Source organism: Esox lucius, chromosome 15, assembly GCF_011004845.1.
Source record: "Esox lucius isolate fEsoLuc1 chromosome 15, fEsoLuc1.pri, whole genome shotgun sequence".
In the NCBI taxonomy this organism is placed as follows: Eukaryota; Metazoa; Chordata; class Actinopteri; order Esociformes; family Esocidae; genus Esox; species Esox lucius.
This window is the reverse complement of record NC_047583.1, coordinates 8349862-8376254: the sequence shown is the minus strand read 5'-3', so window position 1 is coordinate 8376254 and position 26393 is coordinate 8349862. Positions and strand designations below refer to the sequence as shown.

The 26393-nt window shown below is 41.1% G+C and overlaps 2 protein-coding genes across 8 annotated transcripts; both read right to left on the bottom strand.

Annotated features, from left to right (window-relative positions):
• Positions 1-6405: 6405 nt before the first annotated feature.
• On the bottom strand, positions 6406-15169 carry emx1 (empty spiracles homeobox 1). Of its 7 annotated transcripts, none has more exons than XM_010879303.5 (5): positions 15095-15169; positions 11954-11994; positions 11618-11828; positions 9513-9697; positions 6406-7536 (listed from the first exon to the last, which is right to left on the bottom strand). In XM_010879303.5, exons 1-5 carry the CDS (start codon positions 15153-15155, stop codon positions 7369-7371), a joined length of 666 nt encoding a protein of 221 aa, XP_010877605.1. In that variant the 5' UTR covers positions 15156-15169; the 3' UTR covers positions 6406-7368. The 7 variants fall into 7 exon arrangements, with proteins under 7 accessions (XP_010877605.1, XP_010877608.1, XP_010877609.1 ...); XM_010879306.5 differs by having other exon boundaries at positions 11958-11994; positions 15079-15146; XM_010879307.5 differs by having other exon boundaries at positions 11958-11994; positions 15095-15143.
• Positions 15170-20835: 5666 nt separating this feature from the next.
• Positions 20836-21848, bottom strand: noto (notochord homeobox). Its single transcript, XM_010879401.1, has 3 exons — positions 21464-21848; positions 21176-21354; positions 20836-21036 (listed from the first exon to the last, which is right to left on the bottom strand). Exons 1-3 carry the CDS (start codon positions 21846-21848, stop codon positions 20836-20838), a joined length of 765 nt encoding a protein of 254 aa, XP_010877703.1.
• Positions 21849-26393: the final 4545 nt, after the last annotated feature.

The window sequence follows — 26393 nt, the reverse complement described above, 5'->3', positions numbered from 1 at the left end:
ACCCTTTTCCCCTTCTGCCTCTCATTTATCCTTTATCCAATTCCCTCGCCCCTTTTCCTTCTCTCTGTTGCCCTCCTCTCGCTTTTATTTCTCATCCCTGAATTTCCTGCTTGCTGTCTGCATACTGCCAGTCTTCATTATGCTGTCTGCCTTCTGCCTGTCTTCACTATGCGGTCTGCTTACTGCCAGTTTTCACTATGTGGTCTGCTTACGGCCTGTTTTCAGTATACTGTCTGATTTCTGCCTGTCTTCAGTATGCTGTCTGCTTACTGCCTGTCTTCAGCATGCTGTCTGCTTACTGCGTGTCTTCACTATGCGGTCTGCTTACTGCCTGTCTTCACTATGCTGTCTGCTTACTGCCTGTCATCAGTACGCTGGGGCTAATTAGGAACTGAGAGTGGTCACACCATGGAGTACGGTTGAGCTGCTTCATTACTCTGCACTGCTCCTCATTAGTGGGGAGGAGTACAAATGGAGGAGGGGAGAACTGTCCTGTCTAGGATCCCTGCAGAGACCACTGTCCAACATTACCAATAGGGGACAGACGTACAAAGTCCAGAGAGGAAGAGCACTGCAAAACTGCAATAAATATGTGTCCCCAATAGAAGACTGGCATGCCATTTCATCTCAAAAGGGAAGACAGACATAACATTTCAGCTCAATAGTGAAAACAGGCCTGACATTTCATTTCAAAAGGAAAGACTGGTATGACATTGTCATGGACCATCAATGCCTCTAGTGTTGGTGAACCAGACTGTAAATGGATGCTTACCATTTAAAGGCAACACCAAAAAAATGTGACTGTATCTTGGGTTAATTGTTTTTCAGTTAGGATGTGGATAGTTTACTATTTTTAATTATCTTTAATTTGAAATGGAATCCAATATGGCTTCTGCTCTAAAGATTGTTTTCCTCAGAGACATTAAGTAGGCAGCACTTCATGATTTTAATTCATTCTCATATTATCCTGAGCATTTCACTCTGTTGCTGTTACCAAAATTATTTTGTATTTGTTTGGGTCATAGTCTCAATCCTTGGTTCCAAATATGAAACAACTTAGAGAAAATACCTGCTGTCAGGTTAATGTGAAAGAGATCAGTATAGACTGGAAAAGGCTTTTCTGGGTTGTTGAATGCATGTTTGGTCCAACCTGGGTTGTTGAATGCATGTTTTGTCCTACCTGGGTTGTTGAATGCATGTTTTGTCCAACCTGGGTTGTTGAATGCATGTTTTGTCCAACCTGGGTTGTTGAATGCATATTTTGTCCAACCTGGGTTGTTGAATGCATATTTTGTCCAACCTGGGTTGTTGAATGCATGTTTTGTCCTACCTGGGTTGTTGAATGCATGTTTTGTCCAACCTGGGTTGTTGAATGCATATTTTGTCCAACCTGGGTTGTTGAATGCATGTTTTGTCCTACCTGGGTTGTTGAATGCATGTTTTGTCCAACCTGGGTTGTTGAATGCATGTTTTGTCCAACCTGGGTTGCTGAGTGCATATTTTGTCCTGTTCTGTAATTGAGGTATTTATGCGTCCTTTCACCCGCTGATTAAAATGTCACATTTGTCTTTTCATTCCATCTCTCCACATCTCTCTTTCAATCTCTTCCATCCATATCTCTCTCCATCTCTCTCCATCTCTCTCCATCACTCTCTAAGTCCTTCCTCTGCCAATTGACTTGGGAGGGAAGTCAGCCAACACCGGCTGTAACGATGTTTAGTATTTAATTACCGTGGTAAATAGCAGAGAAAACCATATGGCTCAAACCTGCTGACATATGTGCTGCTACCTGCCAACCGGCATGTGAACACACCCTCCCTCTCTTCACCCCTTTCCATCTTCCCTTTCCTCCCGTCTTCTTTCCATCTTTCCCTTCCTCCTGCCTTCTAATCTTTTTCTTTCCTCTCTTATCCTCTCTCTGTCCTCCCCTCCCCAAAGCATGGCTTGTTTGGAATCTCCTTTCATTCCCTGGTCCCTCTAATAATGCCACAAGCTAGTGTACCAGACAAAGATTTCCGAAAATGCAACATATCAACCCCCCAGCCCCTCCTTCCTTTACCCGACACACCTACCCCACTCATCCCACTCCCTCATTTCACACCTACCAGGACGTCTGATTAAAATTCTCCTTCTCCGTTCTGCAGCCATCTGTTAATCATGAGTTGCACCTCATAACCAAACTGTTAGCTAGTTTTGAACAAATTACAACAAATGCGGTAATGTAAGTTGATTGTTGCCTGTTGCTTAGCTAAAGGCTTGGAGAGATACTGACAAACTGAAGTGTTTAGGTAAGTAGGGTTACAAATGTATAAATACAAATTCACATTTTTGGGAATCAATTTAGCATTTTAGCAAATATAAAGGATTTAAGAAAAACATATGTTTATGCTTATTGAGCAGAATTCACAGGAGCCAGAGAACACCATAGTGACATCAGGTTAGAGAGTAATTGACAATGAGGGCATCTGAGGGATCTGCAATGATCCAAGTGAATCCACCTAAGGATCAATACCTCATCAAACTGAGGGATCCACTTAACGATGATGTTCAAGGCAAAAGAGAGTGTGGAGACGTAGACTCGGACATCCATCTTGAGATACATTGGCAAGGCCTAGGGGCTGCATGTGTTGCCCATGTCGCCATGCTCTGCCGCTGCCACACTTTTCAGTCACAAAATGTATTACGGAAGTGTTATCTCTACGTAATTTCAGTCTAATTCACATTAAAATGTCTTCACAATGACTCTCACTAATGGGTTTACAAATAAATGGGTTTACCTGTTTTTTTTTCATTATGTATGTATAATTTATACATGTATTTTCACTGCAAATTACACTTTGGAAATGTACAATGTGGGAAGCATGCAGGACTATTATTGAACAGCACACTTGCATTTCTGTGCAGAAATAATCCATAGAAGAGTTTGCCTCTAGAATGGTTGACTGATCAAGCTGAGGTATGCACAGATTTCTAAATTAAATTGCTGAGAGGAAATCGGCTTCAGTTTTAAATACCTACAGCCAAAAAGAAGACTGATCTTTCTGTAGGACAAAACAAATTGTCTCAACAACTTGCAACAGTCTAACGGAAGCATTGCTTTTAAAATGTACTTATCTTTGGACGGGTTATTTTGCCACAATGGGGGAATTGGTGAGAAGCCTAGACCTCACTGTAAATAAAAAAGTCATGGATTTGCACTACATTGCAGTTACAGTGGAATATGAAGCAATCATCCTATCCTTATTACGTAGTTAAACTACCGCTTTTGTCTTTTGGTTTAACGATGACTGCTTCTTATACTTCGATTCACTTGAAATCTTCATTATCGTCCTGAGACTGGTGCCGCGTGATTAGCTTGTTTACCTAGTGGTCGTGGCAACGCGGCAACTTTGGTGAGTTGTGTCGGGCAACATGGCAAGATGCCACATGCCAGACGGATTGTTAGGACAACAGGGCTTCTCCCGAATGGCTCTCCCTTCCCTGTTTGGAGCCCTACTTTTGACCAGGACCAAGGACAGTCTGTGAGACCTCACCGGTGTCGGACGTCATACACACACTTGAGAGATCCGATTTGAAAACCTTTATTTCTTCTTCTATGAGGAACCATCTCTCTTCGTGCATTCCGCCTCCCTGAAGTGTCCCTGGTCTCTGTGTTCATCCGTGTGTCCCTGGTCTGTATTCCCATCTCCCCCTCTCTTCGGTGCAGACTCAGGCGTTGGGGGACCCAGCATGCAGGGAGCAGAGTGTGATTGTGGGTAATTGTTTTTAACTGAGCTGCTCTGAGAGGTGCGGCTCTCGTTAGGCTTGTTGCCAAGCTGACAACCCAGCTCTCTTAGTACTTCTAAAGAAGGTGTTTGAAAGTGCCTGTGGGGGGGGGGGGGGGGGGGTTGACTAGCTCTTACCTGGTTCAGTGGAGACTAACTAGCTGTTACCTGGTACAAAGGAGATTAGCCAGCTCTTACCTGGTACAGTGGAGAATAATGAACTCTTACCTGGTACAGTGGAGAATAATGAACTCTTACCTGGTACAGTGGAGAATAATGAACTCTTACCTGGTACAGTGGAGAATAATGAACTCTTACCTGGTACAGTGGAGAATAATGAACTCTTACCTGGTACAGTGGAGAATAATGAACTCTTACCTGGTACAGTGGAGAATAATGAACTCTTACCTGGTACAGTGGAGAATAATGAACTCTTACCTGGTACAGTGGAGACTAACACGTGGTTAGCCAACATGTGTGGAAGGAAAGAGTTGTTTGTTTGAAGGCCACCGTAGGAATGTCAGAATGTGTCTGTCTGGCTGCTGGAACCACATACCTGCACCTGCACTAAGGATTGGATATCTGGAAAACTCAAAACAAACACTGACCTGCTCCCGAGGTGCCGATGCTCCTTGTATTGTGCGCCTGATGTGCTTTTCTTTACACTAAAGCTGAGTGTAGTCTAAATGGCACCCTATTTGCTTGTTAGTCCACTAGGGCTGTGGTCAAATGTACTGCGTCATGAAGGTGTCATTTGGGACAGGGACTAGAGATACAGGGGTCAGTTCCTGGTCCTTCCTCCCTCTCTTTTCCCTTTGTCTCATTCTCTGTCTCTCCCCAACATTTCCCCCGCTTCCCTTTTCTCTCTCTCTCTCTCTCTCTCCCCCCTTCCTCTCTTTTTTCTCCCTCCCCCATTTTCTCTCCCTCTTTCCAATTCTACCCTTCTCTGCTTGCCAAACACTCCCAGGGCCCGACATGATGACCACTAACTGGATGGTCATTGTGTGTTGTTCACTTTCCTTCATACGCGTGTTCACTGGAGGGTTCGAAGGCACAGGACGGAGCTAGAAATGGCATCTACATTGGGTCAAAGATGATGTAATATCCTGCAGTCCGAGGTGGTTAGGATAACACCTGACACCTGGCAAAAACGAAAGGTTTCACACGTGGCTACTTTCAGCCAGGGTTGGCTGACATTTTCTGTGCAGTGCGAATACTCCAGAGGAACTCAGTCCCCTCAGAAGAGCCCCTGAAAGAAACTGGATGGGGACCATCTGGAGAGGTGGCTCGCGTTTGGTTTGCTTGAGGTCCCTGGTTTGGGAGGTTTTTCTTGTGCAGTGTGAAGACAAAACTCACCAGGTTCTCTATTAGTATTACCACATTAAGCATTAGGTTATTGGAATGTCTTAGCCCTGGTTGGTAAAAAAATTTATTGTCCTTAATCCTGTCATGTACTCTGTCACCCAAACCAATGTAAATAGACAACAGCACGTTTTTATTATAATGAGTACAATGAGGTTTTTTTTAAGATAAATGCTCTCAATTAGCTTTTGAAGTGTATGTAGTTACATCTCAGCTGTCTGATAACAGATTCTGATGGCATGGTTTGTAAGACAATGTTCATTTACCCCAAGATAGATAACTTCAGAGGACTGGTCCAGAAAATGATCAGCACAATTAACATAATCTGGAAAGTTTAATTAAAAAATCAGGTCCAGAAGATTATGTTAAACAATCTGGCTTACCAGCTTTCTCTCTCTTTCAGTCGTTAAACATACTGTAGCTCTGTACACACATTTCTGGTTTCTAAAACACCTTTATTTATAATTACAGTTGTTGTTTTAGAATATTCACGTTTAAGTTATTGATATTAAATGGATGACATTGTGTTGGTCTGCAGATATTACACTACTGATAAAGAGTTTGTCTATTAGACTGCTTTTGATTTACCCCTGCCAGCAGTGATCCTTGATGACATCACAAGCTAGAAATATGTAATGTAGATTAAGCAGGTTTCTAAAACAGAAAAATGGCTCATGTTGCCTCTAGTCATGGCATTTCTATCTGCAATGTTCAAAAGTGTTTGGCATCTGAACAAAATTATTTGACATGAATTGTATTAATTTCCTCAAATGCAAAGGTAAAAAGCCATAGTGTTATATAATAATAAATAGCAGTGTGTCAAAGACTAAAACCTTGGCTCCATCCAGCTGTTTTAAATAATAATAACATAAAAGATCATAGTGGAGCTCAAGCCCAGCTAGCTAAGGTCATTACCTTACATCCACCAGTGGTCTTGTCATGAACTGCTTAGACATTCAACTTCTATTTCACATCATGTGGTTAGCAGACATGTTGAACTCCTATCCAGTCACTGGGTGACCCATCATGAGCCTATAAAGTAGTCGGGCAAAATTCCAACCAGTCGATGCTGTAGTCCACAGGGTTGGCTCTGAGAGACTGGGCACTCTAAAAACAAGCATTTCTTGAAGGGTGGTTTGGTGGTTCCTCATAGTGAACATTTATGGGGAACCCTAAAAGTTATTTGAATATCCATTCAAAGGAATTATTCAAAAAAAATCTTATAATGGTTCCCCAAAAGTACCTTTCGTATAAACTTTAGATTTATTTGGGGGGGGGGGGGGGGTGTTCTTCAAATGTTTTTTTAAGGAACAATACAAATTAGTTCTAAAAGGTTTCCTTGAAGAATTTAACCAGGTTCCGGCACAGTTTTACTGCAAAGGATACGCCAGGAGGTTTTTCTTTGTAGAGGCTGTTTGAAGGATGATGGTGTAGGCTAAACATGAGAAGCAACATGAAGCAGGACAATGATATAGGTCAGATATAAGAGGCTATATGAAGCAGGATGATGGTGTCGATCAAACATGCAAAGCTGTATGTAGTAGGATGATATAGGTAAGATATAAGAGGTTATTTGAAGCAGGATGAAGGTGTAGATCAAACATGCAAAGCTGTATGAAGTAGGATGATGTAGGTCAGATATAAGAGGTTATATGAAGCAGGATGATGGTGTAGATCAAACATGCAAAACTGTATGAAGTTGGATGATGTAGGTCAGATATAAGAGGCTGTAGGAAGCAGGATGATGGTGTAGATCAAACATGAGAAGCTGTATGAAGCAGGGTGATGTAGGTCAGATATAAGAGACAGTATGAAGCAGGATGATGGTGTAGATCAAACATGAGAAGCTGTATGAAGCAGGATGGTGTAGGTCAGATATAAGAGGTTATATGATGCAGGATGGTATAGGTTTGATATGAGAGACTTTAAGAAGCAAGAGGGTGAAAGATCGATGTAAGTCAAGTGGCTTAGAGTTCATTATGTTCATGTCTCTACATCACCCACCATCAACCACATTTTCACTAATAGTCCTTTAGACAAGTTATGTTCTTCTGACATGTACGTAATAATACTTCATAAATGTACATAATAAATAGGAGGTGACGTTGGTCGTTTTGTGTTCCAAAAGGGAAAAGAGGCCAGGATTTAGGGGGCAGGAAGAGACAATACGGGGGAAGGCCAAGATTGAGGTCTCAGTTCAGTTGAGGTGTGGAGCCTGAAGGTGAAGGGGGCGGGGGCAGGGTCAGTCCTCAGAGGTCACATCGATGTCCTCGGAGCTGGCCTGCTTAGTGGCCAATCTCCACCGATTTATGTGGTGGTTCCCCTTCTTCCTCTGTTGACCGTCAGGCCCCTCCTCCTCCAGCTTCTGCCTCTTGTACTTGGTCCTCCTGTTCTGGAACCACACCTTCACCTGCCGACCCAGACACAAGGTTCTGTTAGCGTCATCTAACCTTCACCTGCCGACCCAGACACAAGGTTCTGTTAGCGTCATCTAACCTTCACCTGCCGACCCAGACCCAAAGTTCTGTTAACGTCATCTAACCTTCACCTGCCGACCCAGACCCAAAGTTCTGTTAACGTCATCTAACCTTCACCTGCCGACCCAGACACAAGGTTCTGTTAACGTCATCTAACCTTCACCTGCCGACCCAGACACAAGGTTCTGTTAACGTCATCTAACCTTCACCTGCCGACCCAGACCAAAAGTTCTGTTAACGTCATCTAACTGTGCTAGCCACACAGTGATATTAAGGAATTAAATGTAATAATATTTTAGTACAGAGCTCTGAATGGAAATGTATGACTTTGGTTGTTCAGCTCTCTAAAAATGTACTGAATATAATGTCTGCATCCGATGCCTTAATCGAAAGAAACAACAATTGTATTAACATTGAATATAAAGGCTTTCTTAAAAAACACAATTATACGCAAACGCATTGCATGTGAAGACAAGACTCTCACAAAGCTGAATGAATGCTAACATGCTACAGATCTAATTTGCATAATAAATCAAAGGTAACCCTGGGATTGAATTAATTATGTTAGATAATTCTTCCACAGTTGCACAATTCTGAAATATTAGACCAGTGAACCTTGAAACCCAGGAATCCGGGGCCCCCTGAAAAGATATATGCTCGGCCCCCTCACTTATGGACGATATTGAAATGATTGAGATCAGTGGGTCCTACCTTTAGATGGGCCCCGTGAATCACACCCACTCATTCCCACGTTAGCTACGGCTCTGCTGACACCTTTACTCCGACTTCAGAAGTCCTACTGTAATTTTGCTAGGCGTTTCCTATTAGTAAAGTTTTAAGAATTTAAATTGCTAACAGTTATATCGTAGCTTAACATGACTGATTAGCCATTTATTAATATTTGTAACCCGTGAATATTTGCATTCAACAATCATATTGTCATAAAACGGTGTTTATTGCCCGAATGTTTGCAGTCAACAATTGATAGCCATGCAATTTCAACAAAGATTTATAGAAAAAAACGATTACCATTTAACCCTATAATTATAGTATCTTATATATAAATAATAATGATTAGAAATACTATCTTGAGAAACGATCGACCTTGCCACAGTAGACTATATGCAGATACATATTTTGGAGGATTTCCCTTAAGTAGTCCTATGTTTCGCAAGTACACAATACATTTAAGCTTAATTAACTAAAATATTTTACTGTTTTGGTTCCGCAGGCTGTAGCAATACTAGCCAAACTGTCTTCCAACGACAACGCATGGGATGCGAAAATCACATCCTTGTTATTTTTAACTAACTTTTTAATTTATTATGATTTAGTAAAATATTTCACAGAGTTCGACAATACATTTCTGTAATACATTAGACAGTTTCTATCGCTCGTTCGTAAACCAAATTTAATTACAGCAATATTGCAATCATATAGGCCTAGACTATTTTAGTCCTATACGGAAACTATATCCGCAGGGAAGATCTAATAACAAACACTCAAATGTTGATAATGGCTTAATAATAGACTAACAATAATAATAGTCGTAATAATAGATTATCAACCTTCAATAAGAATTCAAATGTATTATATAATAACAATTGTATTTGAATCGTAATAATATTAAATATGTTCAAAGTATATATATAGATATACCGAAGTATATATACTTGCTAAGGCAATGGAATAAGCAAGAATACCATCCATCGAAGTAATAACGTATACGTTTTTTTAATTATTATAACAAATTCAAAACCCTTTAGCATACTGATTTAACGGTTTTCTATTACGGCTTAATAAATGATATAAGAAATATATTTATTTAAATGTTATTGAATATATTCTCTTTTTCTGAACGTATGTCATCCGTAGACTCATCAGTGAATGTTATTAGACTGTATTTTACCTGTGTCTCCGACAGGCTGAGACTGCTGGACAGCTGTTTTCTTTCGGCTCCCACCACGTAATGATTCTTCTCGAACGCCCGCTCTAGCCGAAGGAGCTGCGACGGCGAGAATGCGGTACGGATCCGCTTGGGTTTACGGGCGAAGGGGCCGTGGAGGAGCAGGCTGTCTTGGGAAACATCGTTTCCTTCGGGAAAGGATGGGACGTGCGGAGGGAGAGAGGAATTACAGCAGGGTTTAAATCGAATGAGACCAACCAAGCAACACTATGCGCGTTCTAGTCAGGTGGAAAATAACCTCGCACAGAGAGTGGAGAGAGATGGGGTACCATGTTTATTCAAATAGATTTTTTCACCTTTCTTATCAAGTAGGATAAGAAAATATTTTATTTATAGCAAAGAGAACTTGAAGAGGTTGAACTTCAGGTGTGCCGCAGCAGGATTCCGTGGCACTCGCCGGGTGCCCCAACAGTTGAGTGTCAAGTGCCTATAGATTAGTACCTATGCCACTTCCTTTAGGAGGTAGGTCGTGCCCTAAGAATTCTGTAAAGCATGAACCTGCAGAAACTAGTCATGTCATTGATGTTTGCTCAGAACTACAATAAGTTGTCACGTCATGCTTTACAAAAAAGGATAGAGTTTTAAACTTGGAATGTAAACCAGGGATCTTTCGTTTACTGGTCCCACGCTCTTTGACTATACTAGACTACCACACCGCCCCAAATGTAGTTACACATTTCACAACCTACTATATCAAGCCTTTATAACACTATTCTGCATGTGTTGTGTCCTTGTCAGAGATACGCCTAAATCCCAACCGTTAATGGGCCTGTGTAACCATTTTAATCATATTAATCAATCTCTTGTCATGAAGTAAAACGTATCTTGCCTGGATTTAAAAAAATATATATCACGTTTTGTTTTGCCTGGATTTTTATGTCCCATTTAAAGATGTTGAATTGTTTGGTTTATATATTTTTTGTATTATTTGTTTTCTATGAAGATTTCGTTGAGAGATGTAATTTGTAAAAGAATTGTCCATAAACTGAAACAAAATGTTTATAGCCTACTTTTATTAAAAAGAAATCACTGACATGAACAATCTAAAAAAAAAAATATATATAATATTTTTTTTTTATTATAAACATGTTACCATATTTGTATGAGTCATAAATACAATCTACATTCAGAAAGTCATGTCAACCTCAACATTATTACTCGTGAAACACGTCATTGTGTGCTGCAGACTGAACCAATATACATAGAGTAAAGGAAAAATATATGGTGAGTAGTGTGTAAATAGGTCAACTTTTGAATATTCTGAAAAGTTGACACGTGCAAAGATTTACGTTTAAAATCGTAGGCTAAATGTCCCGTTTTTCTAATTGTCCCATTTTCAAAATACTCACCCAATCACATATAAGACCCAATATTTAAATTGACTTTGTAAGATTATATATAATCTACAAGTCAATTTGTAATGTTCTATATTTTCAGTTTGACAGAATACCTATCCCTTAAATTTGTAGCAATATATTTATTGATATATAACCATAACGTTGTTATGACAATACTGACAGAAATGGCCGTGGGGAGTGCGTTCTGCAGGAATTAAAACACCTGTAATCTGATTCATGCTTTCATTTTACAGAAAAGTTAAGCCAAAGGAGAATTGGGAAAGCGGTATGGTTTTATAAGTAGGCTACACAGTCATATTTACCTTTACCTGTTGTCGAGAAACATGATTTAGCTATAGGCCTAAATGTCATGCTTTGTTTCTTCTACCAAAATATTAGGCTATTTTCCCACATTATCACAATAATAGTGTACTAGAAGCAAAGATAACTGATAATAATTTGCATATATAATTAAACGATTGGCCTCATCAATAGTGAAGAATGTTGTTGTTAATCATTTGTACGTTAAATTGACATCCGTGCGGTGTAGGTCATACAGTTAAGTTCTTGTTCAGTCAACCCCAAGGCATTCTTTTCTCCATTAACCTGTAACCTCAACTGCTTGAAATTGAATATATTCCTTTTGGATTTGAGACGTTATTCAATTACATTTCATTGTGAACACAAACACACCGTGAATCAGCCATTTACCTTGAAATCTGTGTCCGAAGAACCTGTTCCGTAAAACCCAAGGGTAGAAGTTCAGGTGATCCCGGTGTTGCGTCCCAAAGAAGTGTGTGGGGTGAGAGTGTTGTAAGTGGCTCCCTCCTAGCTGGTGGGGGTTTATGGTCAGCCCCGGGTGGTTGACCGTCTCAGGGAACACAAGCTCGGAATTCTGATACAGAGACCTACCGGTGGGACCCTGGTAACCGTTCATGAAAGCGTCAGTATGGTTAGAATAACTCAGGGCAGTCGGTCGGATGGGTTCTTCACTCGTATGTGGGTTTTCTTTTGCCACCAAAGATTCTATCGTGAAGCACCGCTTACCCACCGACGAAAACATCTTCCACACTTCAGGTATAGAAATCCTGAAAAAAAAAAAAAATTTTCTTTTCGCTCCAGCAAAAATTGTACCCTCAAAAAGTCATAATGGCCACAACAAAAGGATACGGTAAAGGATTGGACCGATGTTCTGAGGGGGAACCTCGAGCACCTTAGAGTTAGTGAGGTGACGATTTATCCACGGAGCGGCGTGCACGTTAGGATAATGTGAGGAGAAATGTGCGTCAACATTCTGGAACCAGGAGAGGACTGATATGTGCACGAGGCTAGTGCTAAAATCAGACTGCGCTGATTGGACGAGCACTGCCAATGAGTTTCACAAGTCGTGAAGATGGCAGAAAAAGATTTGGAGTTAAAGACATGCATAAAAACATCTTATTATAACAACAATAGGTTAATGTGAAAGGAACTGTGTGAACTAATGATTGTATTCGGTTGATATGCCTAATTCTGCGTAACAGACAAAATCATGAATGCACAAATTTAAATCAGTGTATAGCCTACCCGTTTGACAATGGCAGTTCTTACACACTTAAGCCTATATCATCAATAGGCTTAAAATACAGCATATCCACATTAAAACTAGGCGTACATCAAAGCCTACCTGTCATAGTGCCTATGTTGCTCCATTCCGATGTCTTTTCAAGTCTCCACAGACGGAAATGCTTGGTAATGTGCCCCGCGTTCCGCACCAAGAGCGCTGACAGCGAACGCCTGTGGTGTCTAAGAGCTCTGTCACCATGACATTTCTATCTTGTTATGAGCTTTTTATTTAAATGATGGCTGTATAATTATGTAATGTTGTTAATATTTGATAACGTTGAATGCCAGTCCTTTTGATAAATAAGAACTAATTTGAGAATCACAACAACGTGATAATGAAGCTTAATGATTTATTAACAAATCATTATCCAAAAAGGGAAATCTCCTGAAAGCATGAAACCTGTTGTACAATCTATGGAATGCACTTATATCGTTCTCATTCTTAATATTGAGTAAAAGTTTACAATTATCTTAATTACGGATACTCACGTGTTATTGTGAAACATCGAACTTAAGATAAAAAACGGGCATGCTAAACAAATAATTTAACAAACAAAAAAGAAGATATTTAATGTCACCAATTGTCTTATCCATTCATTGTTACATGGAATGTGAATCTTGTGTAGGCTATTATATTCTTGGTGATATGAAAAACATAGGGCTATTTTTAAAGAATTAGCCTACAGTATAACTTAGCATATAGAGTAGGCCAATTAAATATTTAGTTTTTATATGGTGTCATTTTATATCAAATGGGGAGTTTGTTGTGAATGCCAGCGCAAGAAGAAAATACGCATTAAATTAACTTTGAATTTATGAAACGAAATTCACGGCCTCGGTGAACTCGCAGAAAATCCATTAAAGTTTTCAGCTACTCACATAAAGGGGAACTCGAGTGTTTAATAAGAAACTATTTCGCGTCAGGGTTGATAATATATTAACTATCAACGGTTGTTCCAGTGAATACATTTTCCTCCGTGAGGTTGGAGGCGACCTGCGATAAGCATCTCCTCTGTAGAGTCTTGGAGTTCAGTCTATATAGCTACAGCTGTTGAGCTGTTTCACACGGTCGGACCTTTTAGAGGGGAATCCTGATGAACATGGATTAAGTAAATCGCCAAGATACTAATACAGCAAATAAAGATGATGTTTGCAGACATTTTATAGTTTATGCTTTTCCTCCAAGGACCAATGTAGCCCATGGCTTGTAGTTTTCATGATGTTGCGGTCTATTGATTTTGCAAAGTTAATAATTGCTCCACCCTAATATACTCTAATGCTCAGAGTGGAGCATTAGAAAATCATTACCGTTGAAACGATGCGGTACAACAACATGTTTATTGGCTGTTTAGAGGCTAAAGGCTCTTAAACACATGCAGCCGTTGGGTTTAAACAGGGTCATTGAGTTTGAACACAGACATTGGGTTTAAACACGGCCATTGGGTTTGAACTCAGTGATTGGGATTACACGTATCGGGTTTTGGTAATTTATTTGAAAAGCATGCATACAGATACCTTTCTTAAATTGATAAAGTTAAGGCATTGAATTTAATGCTCAGCCTATATTCAGTCTGAGTTCGTAAAGCATGACACTTCTAACGCCACGGTTTGATTCAAAGTTTCACCTCTGTAGCTCTGAATCATCTTCTGTTAAATACCATAAATGTAAATAATGTATGCATCTAATCGATAAATAAATAGATCAGAAGCTCATTTATGAAATAGGAGCTTTTTTGCTGACTGAATATATTGGCGTCCACGTTTGTATTAGTAGGCGTAATCTATACACACTTCAATTTAGTTTTTCTTAAGTGATTAGGTTATATTTTATTCACAACCTCACACTACCCGTTTAACCTATTGATCATGAATTTTAAATAAAATGTACACTGTCAACATTATTTCATATTGTTACATTAGCAAGTGGTTGTGACTAGAACCGAATGTCACACACACAGAGAGAGAGAGAGAGAGAGAGAGAGAGAGAGAGACAGAGAGAGAGAGAGAGAGAGAGAGAGAGAAGACACGCAGACTGACAAACACACACAACACTCAATTGATATGCAGGCCTCAGCCCGTACTTATTCCAGTAGACCTCAATACGGCCAACTGGCTCAGCCAACGGAAGACATGTTGCAACATATTACGGAGATTTTTATACTTATAAAATATACATGGATAGTACAGCTAATGATTAAGGCATTGTGACCTGCCCACTGACCTGGAGCATGCTAGTTAATAGATTGGCTGGCTCGCGTTAGATAAACAAGCCACACACCTGAATATTGAGAATCAGTACAGTCCGCTGCAGCCAGGGGCTAACATTTTAGCTTTTGTTGGTATTCTTATACTTAAAATAGTTACTACAGTACAGAAATAGCTTCTCCTAGCCAAGTAGCCAATGTAAACTTAACAGCATGTAACATCATGTTGAGCTAACATTTTAGCTTTTGTTGGTATTCGTATACTTAAAATAGTTAATACAGTACAGAAATAGCTTCTCCTTGCCAAGTAGCCAATGTAGACATAACAGCATGTAACATCATGTTGGTGTGATGTGAACGCACGATAATGGAACCAAACCTTCCAAGGCTTTCTTTGGATGCAGACACCAGTTGTATCCCTGAGTCCTTAATTCCTCCATTTATGAGTTTCTTGTTGACAGGTTACCAGGTTGAATTACTCTCTTGCTGTTGTGTCATCTGCCCTCTTGTGGTTTTTAGACGCCTCGTATTGCGGCCTAATCGTCTTCATGCAATGGGAGAACACGCCCTCGCCCGTAAAGGTATTTCATGACGAAGGCTATACTGCCACCCCGTGGAGCTCGGTGAAAATCTCCTTTTCGGATATTCTTTAGTTTCTGCGGATGCAGCCACTGCTCTTCCGGAGGTACGCATAAAGGAGAGCAAAAAACTGGAAACGTAGCCGTTATTGGCTGAGAGGCTCGGAACTGCATTTGGTCTACCTCAATGCAGGCCAAAATTCCTTCAGTACCTAAACGGTACTTTTGATAACTTTTTAGAAGGAGAGAAGGAAATCCACAAAAGTACACACTTCGACCCTGAGAATCTGTTTTCTGTCACAATAATGACCTCAACACACTGCAAAGACAACTTACTTGGACTGGTCTATTGATGAAACACTCTTATAACAGCTCTCACCTGAGAGCCCTGACAGTACCATCATTTAAGCTGTGTGGGATCACTTAGGCAGAGAAAAGAAAAAAAAACAGCCAGTCGAAAGACGGATTATGACTAATATTGAGAGGTGCTTGAGAGAATTTAACACTACTTCATGGAAATACTTGACCAGACAGTCGACCAATGCGAATTGCTTCAGTTTTGCCTATGAACTGTCAGACTAATAACAGTATTTTGACCAATGCACTTTAGTTTGTGTAACCTTATTATAGACTATAGGCAAAGTAAACATATTGTACATGAGTATTGTGAAATTGAGACAATTATATATATATAGCTACATATGGCTTTGAAGCGTTTTGTTATCTTTACATACTTACAATAACAACCAAAATCGATGTGTATGTGTGCTTATGTAAGGAAGTGACTGTCAACATGGATGTGAGAAATTATAATTCCGGGTATCACGTGCAATGACACAAGTTACGGTAAGCATAATGGTAAGAGAAATGGTAACCTTTTGAAGTAAATATTGTAACGGTTATGAAAAATTAATAAAGGTTAATCAGTGTCTTATTACAGCATATGACATAGAGTATACATGTATGACTACAAACAAGTATTTAATTATTTAACTGGATTTTAAAAGTAATACATTTTTTGTTTAACATTGCTTTCTTTTTTATAGTGATGTAGAGCTAATGAGCAGTTTAGAATGATGTCCTGTTAGGGGTTAAGACAATGGAATTATTCTGAAAAGTGTTGAGGAAAAAGCATTTTTACAGTCTCTAATTTTTTTCATACTCACGGTAATTTGTAAAGAAGCAGATATGGCTTTACTAGGCTGTTATTTTATAATGATGTCAAATTATAGGTAGTGGTCTTATTTTCATTTTATACTACAGGCGGCTCAAATTATTTTGGCAAAATAATACTCCTACTGTCTGAACAATTAACTTCATCACAAAAGGTTAATTACAACTTACCCTCTAACCACCTCCCATCTTTAAGGCCTAGTTAGGACGCACCGTTGACTAGCGCTGTAACCCATGCAAACACCACCGTAAATAGAACTAGATAATCGAGATTTTGTCACTTGACATCTTCAGTTAGCGCGATTGCACTGATTACTTTTAATGGAAGTTGTGAATCGCAGCAAACATACAAAGCTCTTTTGAAAGACAAACCCATTATTCGGTAGCCTTTGCGAGAGGACGCGACCGGCCTGACAGTGTGTGACCCGCTCACACCTTCACTCATTACTAAACTAATGGTCCGGTTTGTTTCGCATTAGCTATGTGTGTTCAGCTAATCCATTCCACTTAAATACCTGGACATTTTCACCCCGTTATAACGACATGGGAGAACTAGCACGCTCCTGTGTTTGTGCCACTTGCATGAGAAACTAGACGTTTGTACCGCCACCTGTAACCGCTCAGCTTGGTCCCCCGACCTCGTCACGGACACCACCTCCTTCGCCCCAGTCAAACAAACATCTCGCCCGGCCAGGTGGGCCCTGAATGAAGCAGGGTAATTGATATGCTTAATGTTTGTTATGCAGTCAAATCTTGAGCAGTTAAGACAGGCGCTTCCCACGGTTGATATTAATTGTGGAAGTTTTAGGAAGGTTTAAGCGTATGCACTCTTATGTAGCCCTAGGAACTTTAAGACAGTCACTGGATACTAACGCTCTGCTACTGCACAGCTGACCTCATCCATTACTTAATTATGTTGTTTGTTTTCGCCACTTGGCTTTCTAATTCACGGTCGGGTGTTCTCTCTCTGAATAGCATTGAGAACAGGAACGAAGCTATTTCCTGTTAATGCAACCAAAAAAGAGACGCATTTAAATTATGTTTTGGGTCGTTCTCCAAACATCGGTTGGCCGTTAAAAGCGACTCTTCCTTGTGGTCTACAGTGCTTCTTGGCCCCGTGTTAGATGTCATTGTGCGTCCCCAAGTGAAACCGCTGACAATGAGACAAAAGCCTGCGTCCACTTCAAACGATTGTAATGGAAGTTAATGACTATTAGATGGACTGGAAACCCCTTCGCTCCGCAAATAAAATGCAAAGGAGGAACGTTCTACAATTGCCCACCCTAAAACGTGTCTTTGCTCAAATGAACTGCACTTTCCTATTGGACCTCAAAACGAAACAGCGGTTATTGCTATCCATGAGAAATGTCACACCTTCTCGGAGCCTACATTCGGTCAGCAATGATTAAAAAAAAAATCTTAATGCGGAGCAGGGGGATGTTGTAATTAGGTTATCCTGAAGATAGTTCTCTGGTACTGCTAAACGAGTTGCGTTGTCCAATTTCAGAAGTAAAGAGGACTCTTCTTATTTTACATTCTTTGTCTGATATGAGTCTGCAACTCAATCAGGAAAATAACTTCATATAACTTTATAAAAAGAACAGTTTTAAACAGTTATTTTAGTTGTCATTAATCCCAGTCCCACCCAAGGGAGCTACCCTAGCCATTATGGTTTGGCCAATAACTCAAAGGATGCTGGGTTAAATCCTGAGCTGACACATCGAGCCCTTGAGCAAGGCTCTTAATCATAATTGCCATCAACATGGTGGATTCCTGGCGGTCAAAAGGGAGAGTTTGGGTGAAATGTTTTCGACCAACAAGTGGTCTATCAGTACAGATTAGCCTGGGGACGAGTTTCGGGGCATACTGAGATATTTTTGTAGGTGAGGGTGTAAAGGCGTGTCCGACGCTAATTGGGACACGAAGCCTGGACCTCCCTCCAGCCTCCCCCCACAGGTTTTCCCAGGGCTCTGGTCGCCTCAGTCCTCAACGGGATTACACCAGGCCAGGGAGAGGAACGAGGATCAGTGATCACATCTGAGACGCTTCCTGGGCTCCATGGGGGTTTTTCCCAAACTCCTCTCCACAGTGGGCTGACCTGTAATCATCAGAACCGAGGAGACTGTGTGTGTGTGTGTGGGGGGGGGGGCCTTACTGCCTAATACTAGACAGAGTGGGGAGAGAGATGGGAAACAGTGAGGAGAGAGGGTGAAAGAGGACAGAAACAGGGAGGAGAGAGGGTGAAAGAGGACAGAAACAGGGAGGACAGAAAGGGTGAGAGAGGACAGAAACAGGGAGGAGAGAGAGGGTGAGAGGGGAGGGAAACAGTGAGGAGAGAGAGGGTGAGACAGAGAGACGAGGGGAGAACGATGGGAGGGAGAGGTTCTGACTGCTACTGTTCATTGAGGGTGTCTCTGCTCCTGTTCCTGTTTGGTTCTGCCTTATCAATCGTTGCCCCCAACATCATAAAGTCTGACTGGATCGCGGCATTTGTTGGGGAGATGAGACGCGTGTTTCTTAGTGAATAAGTACTACGCTCTGCGAGGGTGGTCGGTGGGGGGGGTGTGGGCCTGGAGGCGGGCGGCTCGATGAAAGGTTAGTTTAGGAGACTGTCTCTGTGTAATAGGCTCTGTCTCCCGTGATTTCAGTTTGACCGCCCCAATTAGCTGCCTGATGGGTGTCTGACCCCACTCATCCCGTCTGTCTGTGTGTGCTGGACAACAGGTGTCTCATTCTGGTTCTAGTCCTGAATTGTAATTGAGAGGAGACAGGATATGGGACAGCTGCCATCAGTGGCCATGGAGACCAGGCCGGGGATGATCATTTAAATAGATTAACCACTGGGGCCCTGTAGACAAGCTGACACCACAAGCACTGACCCGGGAGCCACTTAACCACAAGGGCTCTGGACTCTGTGCTGGGAGGGCCGCGATGGAGAAGACGGAGGTGTTACCTGAGGCAGACAGGGAGAAACAGGGAGGGAGAGACAGAGAGAGATATAGGGGAGAAAGACAGAGAGACAGAGAGAGGGAAACTCTGGCGATAGAGGGTGGAGAAAGCAGCCTACAGTAGCTACAATAATGTTCCTATCTCGTAACTGTCACACCTCCTCCATCGGGTTTGGGTCTGTGCTTGCCCACGGCCCGGCTGTTGAGGTAAACTTCAATGCATTGTACAGTCTGCAGAAATGGTGGTTGGCTGCCACCTGGGCTCCATGTTGGCACTCCATGACTCCAGAGCCGGAAAGCGTGCAGAACAGTTTATTGCTAACTCTTCCAGTACCCCTCACCAACTTCCAAAAAGGATCCTCAGACAGGCTAGGCACAGGTAAGGGGCAGAGGAACAGCAAAGGTCAATCATGATAGAAATGTATATTGGCAGCTAGTTGGAGTATGTCAAACCAAATAGATGTGATCTACTGTGCCCAAACCATATGGTCAAACAGTATGCCAACATCTCTCTACTGATACTGTAAATGTGGACATCCACTATAAATCCATGAAAAGTTCTAATAATCTTGGTAAATGATGGTGATCGTGATACTGAAAGTTAACAAGTTTCTCTAAATTTTCCCCATGTAGTCAGATTTCTCTTTGTTAGAATGTGGCTTCTTTATCCAATCAGACTTGATAAATTTTTTCAAAATGACACCAAAACTACAAAAACGATATGCATATACTTGATTACTCTGCCAATTCAGGATTTGGGCAGGCATCAGAAACCTTAAAAAGGCCTTTATGTAACTGTGTATCTATAAGTGAGTGGGTTGTAGTGTACCCCTGCTCTCAAGTCAGAAAATATGCTTGGGAGTGGATCTCCTTGGCTTCTTTTATTTTATTATTTTACTTTGTAAACAGTACCCAGAATATGATTTGGAAAAATGTTAGGTAATTTATGATTTGTCTGTCCCTTTGTAGTTGTTTTATTAATTTCACTCAAATGAGAAACAGTTATCTTAATCATTGTGCAAATGTAGTTTTATGGGTTGCATCATTTATCTTGAATACCTATGTGTAAACGGAGTCACATTAAAAAAAACTTTGTTGGGCTACATCCTTTTAGAACAAGTTAGCCTCTCAACTTTTCGTGAAAGCCACAGAGATATATTATTTTACCTGGAAAGAAATTGACACAATTTGCTTATATTCAGAAAATATTATTTTATACCAGGTCATTAAAATATACAAACATTGATTCCATAAAGAGAGACTCTCGTAAGACCAATTACGTAAGAAACATTTAAATAGGAAGCTATACATCTATTATTTAAATATGTATACAGGAAGAGCTGTAGTACAGTCCTCAACTCGTATCTTTAGCGGTATTTACAAATGTGCATTTAGTTCATGAGTCTGTAGTCTCCGGCCGGTCAGCATTGGTCAGTGAGCCCGTCTATATCCACATCAGACCCCTCTGAGAAGTCTATCTCCTCGTCTTCTCCATCGACTAGACCCTGAGAACCGGGACTTTTGACCGGAGCGGCCAGGCCCAGTTTAACCAGCTTGGCCTGCTGTTGCTCCAGGCTCTGCTTCCGCCATTTGATGCGTCGATTCTGGAACCACACTTTAACCTGAAAAGAAGATAATACATTTTTGTTTAATTATTTTTCTTTAAAAAAGTTATAGGCCTATGGCCTATAGTCTTGTTGTCATACTAATTGTTTGTGTCTTAACTATATAGTTTGAGTTGGAATCTGGTCTTCTGCATACCTGAACCTCCGTAAGCTGTAGAGCCGAAGCCAGAAGAAACCTCTCTGACCCGACCATGTACTGCTGCCGGGCAAACTCTTTCTCCAGCCGATCCAGTTGCTCGTTGGTGAAACTGGTGCGCATCCGTTTGAATTTCCCCCCTTTGTGTTTGAATGAGTGAGACTTTGATAGACCTGTGTCTGGAGAAGGACCAGAGATGGACAAATAATTAAAACAAAGCAGGGTATTTTTGTATCCAGGCGGTTATCATATATTTACATTGTCACTTGGAATAAGTCAGAAATGTACCTTGTGTGTAAAATGTCCCCCGGCAAGACGCATGGTAGGGAAACGTCGGGCAGCAATAGAGAGAATACCCGGCTTGTGAGTGACTCTGCAAAGGAGTGTGAAGCATATTCGGCGTGTAGAGGTACTGTTGCAGCGCTGTGCTCATCTGACTCTGGAAGGGTGCGGGCAGTGATTTTAATCCGAAGTGAGAGGGATTCTTCCGGTCCCTCAGTGTTTCCTCCGGCTTGGCGAGTAGAGCGTCGATGGTGAAAGATTTCCCGCTGGCAGGCTTGGTCGCCGCTGTGCGCGGGCAGCCGCTCTGGTGTAGATAGAGCGAATCGTAATGACTCATGGCTGGGTAACCGTATGTTCCAACTCCGGTCAGTCTGTTCGGTACCTGCATCATGTCAATTTTCTTTCCTGAATATAATGTATCGTATGTCCAAATCAAGCTGTGTCTCCAAGTCAGTTTGTGTCTTCTGGTGCAGTGGGGACACGAGTACTGCTCCCCATCGCAAGAGGTTCCTCTTTATACCCTCCCCGACCTCGAGGTGTCAACAACCCCTCAGTGGGCCTTTGTCTTTCTAAGTAGCAGATGAGAGGAACGAGCATCCCGACAACCTATCCAATTAATTGATGGAGTAGTATAAGCCGTGTCTGTCAGAAACCCTAATAGCCCTTTGTAGGACAAGACTCTGAGGAGGCTGATACGCTGTGGGGGTTGGTAGGGGATCTTAGAAGGTTTAGCGGGATACAAATTCTTCTGTGGATCTGATCGCCAAATGTAATCATTACCGCTGAGAAGGCCTTGATGTCACCAAATCATCTTATTTCGCCCCTTTTAAATCAAAGCTTGCCGACAGATGCTGCAACTGCGGAACAAATATCTTTAGGCTACCATTGGAGAGCTACTTACAAAACATGTTAGACAACTGAAGTAACACTGAAGTTACATTGTACACTAATATTCTGATCACCTGGAATTAGATGGTCTGGGCTACATCCAGGGCTTAGAGTTTGGAGAAAATTAGTTGCATGACAATTGTGATTCATGCGAGTTCCAATCACATGTTTTGGGCATGTGTGTCTATGATCTGTGTCTTCACCGATAAGCAGTGGACTGAATAATTAACGAATAATATAATTTCTATATATATTTTCCTGATCCTAGGTGTTACTTATCCAAGTAAACAAATTGTATCTCTTTCTCCTGAAACTTCGTATAATTATATGATTGTCCAAAGTGTGTCTTTTTACAGCTCTGGTGTCACCCGAAAATTGAATGACTGTCGGGTCATTGCCCAAGGCGTCATATTCATCAGACAGGGTGCGTTGACGGAGAGCTGCTGCTGGTTTTACTAACTGCCACGTCAGTAATCCCAGTCAGTGCGTTAATCCGCCATTTGATCTCTTCATTAAAACACAGATTGGTGACGTGGAGTCTTTTTCTGGGGGCTGCGTAAAACAGCTGTAAAATGCCTGCTATATAAAATCACCCAATTAAATTTACCATGCACCTTCATAATTCAATAATTTATTTGTATTACATTTTTTTGTAATACATTTTTATGAATAGTTTACAAACGTCAGATATTTGGGTTGACATGATATCTCGTGCGTAAAGAGAGCAGCTTCCTATTACTGGTTCTTCATTAGAGACTTAAAAGCCCCCGATGAAAAGCGTCGGCTTCTTTAAAGGAAGTGATTTGTTTTCTTACACTACTTTAGGACAAAGCCTCCTTTTCAACCTGGGATTATGGCCAGCTCTGCAAACTTCACCAGCTAATTTCCATCATTTGAAAGTAACAGAAAGCGTCTTCCCGAGCTTTAAGTAACTGTTAAAACACATTTGAACACTGAAGAGAACCGAAAGTCCCTTTGACTTCAGAGCCCTAGTATTTATTCTCTGTAGCTGACACTGTGATGCCTAATGAACACGGCAAACAGAGGTTTCTCGATCCGGCCTAAACAATGGCAAGGTCACCAGCCGGACCACCCACCCCAGCCGCGCGTGTTTGTTGTCGTGGGTTTCACAACAGTAGAGGGTACGGTGCCGTTAGTCGGTGTTTGAGCCATTCATAGTACTGCCCAACCCGCCCCTCCCCATGTGAAAGCCCGGAACATCTGGCTGCCTGTTTGCTGGACCTTAACGGGCAAGTGGAAGTAGCATCAAGTCATCGCACAGAGGTTTAGAACAATTCGCAATTAACTAAATGTCACTTCATTGAACATGGTAGTCCAGTCAAATGAAGGGCCACTAGAACAGTGACTATTACAGTGTGGGATTAGGATGGTCCAATGAAAAAGCCACCGTCAGGGATTTTGTTTGTTGAAAGCGATTAGAGGAGAACTAAATGGTTTTATGAAAATGATAACCAATCTCACATTGTTTGCTGTTCCCCTTAGGTTACTGTCACCACAAAGGCTCTACTGTAATGTTACTCAGTCAAGAGTGACCCTCTTGTCCTATCATTGTGTATTGGAGCCAGACAGAGAATACACTCTGGCACATCATCCAAGTGGCCTCTTTTCATGGCAGTCATTGTCAGAGGAGAGATAGAGAGATAGGAGGGGGTTACAAACCCATCCTCTCCTTCAAGGACCTGACTGGACCGTCGCCTCTTCCCAGAAGTTGCATCCCGAGTGACAATAAAGGAGAGCAGAATATGTCTGTACTTGAAATTCAGCACAAGCAGGACAGCAGGTTTTTCACAATGGAAGTTGCAATAAATAGGGAGTTCATTTAATCAACGTTGCATCTGCAATAGTAAAACAGCAACTCTTTCTCCAATGCTATACTTTACTGCAACGACGACCAAAGTGTTCTTTGGTACCTTCTAAAAACATGCAACTACTGTTAGAGTGGTCTTGGGTACTGTATACAAACCTACAACTACTACCCTGTTTCCAAAGAAGTTGGGACACTGTGTAACATGTGAAGAAAAACAGAATACAATGATGTGCAAAAAAATTAAACTCTATATTCATTAAAAAAAATAGTACACATTGACAACATATCAAATGTTGAATCTGAGAAATGTTATTATTTCTTGAAAAATATATGCCCAAATTGGATTTGAAACGTGTTTTTAAAAAAAAAATAGGATGGGGCAACAAAAAACTGGAAAAGTTGTGTAATGCAAAAAAAAACATACCTGGTGGAACATTTCACAACTAATTAGGTTAATTGGCAAATGATCAGTAACATGACTGGGTGATTGGGTGTAACAAGAGCATCCCAGAGAGGATGAGTCTTTCAGAAGTAAAGATTGGAGGGGTTCACCACTTTGTGAAAGACTGCGCAGGCAAATAGTGTAACAGTTGAAGAATAATGTTTCTCAATGTAAAATTGCAATGAGTTTGGGGATCTCATCCCCAACAGTACATAATATGATTAAATCATCCAGAGAGTTCTTAGAAATCAAGGCTGAAAACCAATATTGGATGGCTGTGATCTTTGGACCCTCAGGTGGCACTGCAGGTACGATTTTGTAATGGATCTCACTGCATGGGCTCAGGAGCACTCCTCAAGACCATTGTCTGTTAACATAGAATGTCGCTGCATCCACAAATTCAAGTTAAAACCATGCAAACCATGCAAAGAAAAAACACATACAAACAAGATCCAGAAAGGCTGCCGCCTTCTCTGGGCTCAAGCTCATTTTAAATGGACTGAGGCGAAGTAGAAAACTGTTCTGTGATCTGACAAATAAACATTTTAAATTCCTTTTGGAAAATAATGGACCCTGCATCCTTTGGACTAAGGAGATGGACCATCCGGCTTTTTACCATCGCACAGGTCAAAAGCTAGCATCCATGATGGTATGGGGGTGCATTAGTGCATGTGGCATGGGTGACTTGCACATGTGTATACCATTAATGCTGAACTCTACAGATTTTGGAGCAACATATCCAGACTACGTCTTTTTCAGGGAAGGCCTTGCTTATTTCAGCCAGACAATGCCAAACCAGCAAGACAATATTCTGCACGTACTGCAACAGCATGGCTCTGTAGTAAAAGAGTCTGGGTGCTAAACTGGCCAGCCTGCAGTCCACACCTGTCACCCATTGAACTCATTTGGCGCATTATGAAATTAAAAATATGACAAAGCAGACCACAAACTGATGAGCAGCAGCAAACCTATATCAAGCTAAAAATAAATTTCACTTTTAAAACCACAGCAATTGGTCTCCTCAGTTCCCAAATTCTTACTGTGTATTGCTCAAAGAAGAGGTGATGCAACACAGCAGTGAACATGCCCCTGTCCCAACTTTTTTGAAACATAGATATATATGTTTATTTACCGGTTCCAGTCAAATTTTGGAAACACCTACCCATTCAAGGGTATTTATTTAGTTTTTTATTTTCTATGATGTAGAAATATAGTGAAGACATTAAAACCATGTAGCAACCAAAAATAGCTTTAAATAACCAGTTCAATTAACAGATATTGTTATTAAGTTGATTTGTGAATTTATTTCCTTCTTAAAGTGGTGGGTTGCCGCTGGTGACAGGGTAGGGTCGATATACTGAAGACCATCCTCATCATGTCTGTGCTGTGGTTCTCCATATCATAGCAAGAACAGTTCAAATAAGAGAAATGACAGTCCATTACTTTGAGACATGATCGTGGGTCAATCTGGAAAATGTCATAAACTTTCAAAGTTTCTTCAAATGCGGTCGCAAAAATGATCAAGTGCTATGGTGCCCAAGAGTTACCTGTGCTGCAGAAGACAAGTTCTTCAGAGTTCCCAGACTAAAAGAGTTACCAGCCTAGTTTACTGCACCTCAGATTGTGCCTGAAATAAATAGCATTCAAGTAACAGACACACCTCAACATTACTGTTCAGAGGAGACTGCTTGAATCAGGCCTTCATGGTCAAATTGCAATTGATGCACAACAATAAGAAGAGATTTGCTTGGGCCAAGAAATATGAGAAATGGACAGTA

What these genes read in the sequence shown, in the direction of transcription:
- noto (XM_010879401.1), bottom strand. Translation starts at nt 21,848, where the DNA reads ATGATGCAGGTACCGAACAGACTGACCGGAGTTGGAACATACGGTTAC. An exon ending in GGGGACATTTTACACACAAG is followed by an intron (nt 21,355 to 21,463) that starts GTACATTTCTGA and finishes GTCCTTCTCCAG; the next exon opens with ACACAGGTCTATCAAAGTCT. An exon ending in TACAGCTTACGGAGGTTCAG is followed by an intron (nt 21,037 to 21,175) that starts GTATGCAGAAGA and finishes TCTTCTTTTCAG; the next exon opens with GTTAAAGTGTGGTTCCAGAA.
- emx1 (XM_010879302.5), bottom strand. Translation starts at nt 11,969, where the DNA reads ATGTTTTCGTCGGTGGGTAAGCGGTGCTTCACGATAGAATCTTTGGTG. An exon ending in CTTCGGACACAGATTTCAAG is followed by an intron (nt 9,698 to 11,617) that starts GTAAATGGCTGA and finishes CCTTTCCCGAAG; the next exon opens with GAAACGATGTTTCCCAAGAC. An exon ending in TCAGCCTGTCGGAGACACAG is followed by an intron (nt 7,537 to 9,512) that starts GTAAAATACAGT and finishes CTGGGTCGGCAG; the next exon opens with GTGAAGGTGTGGTTCCAGAA.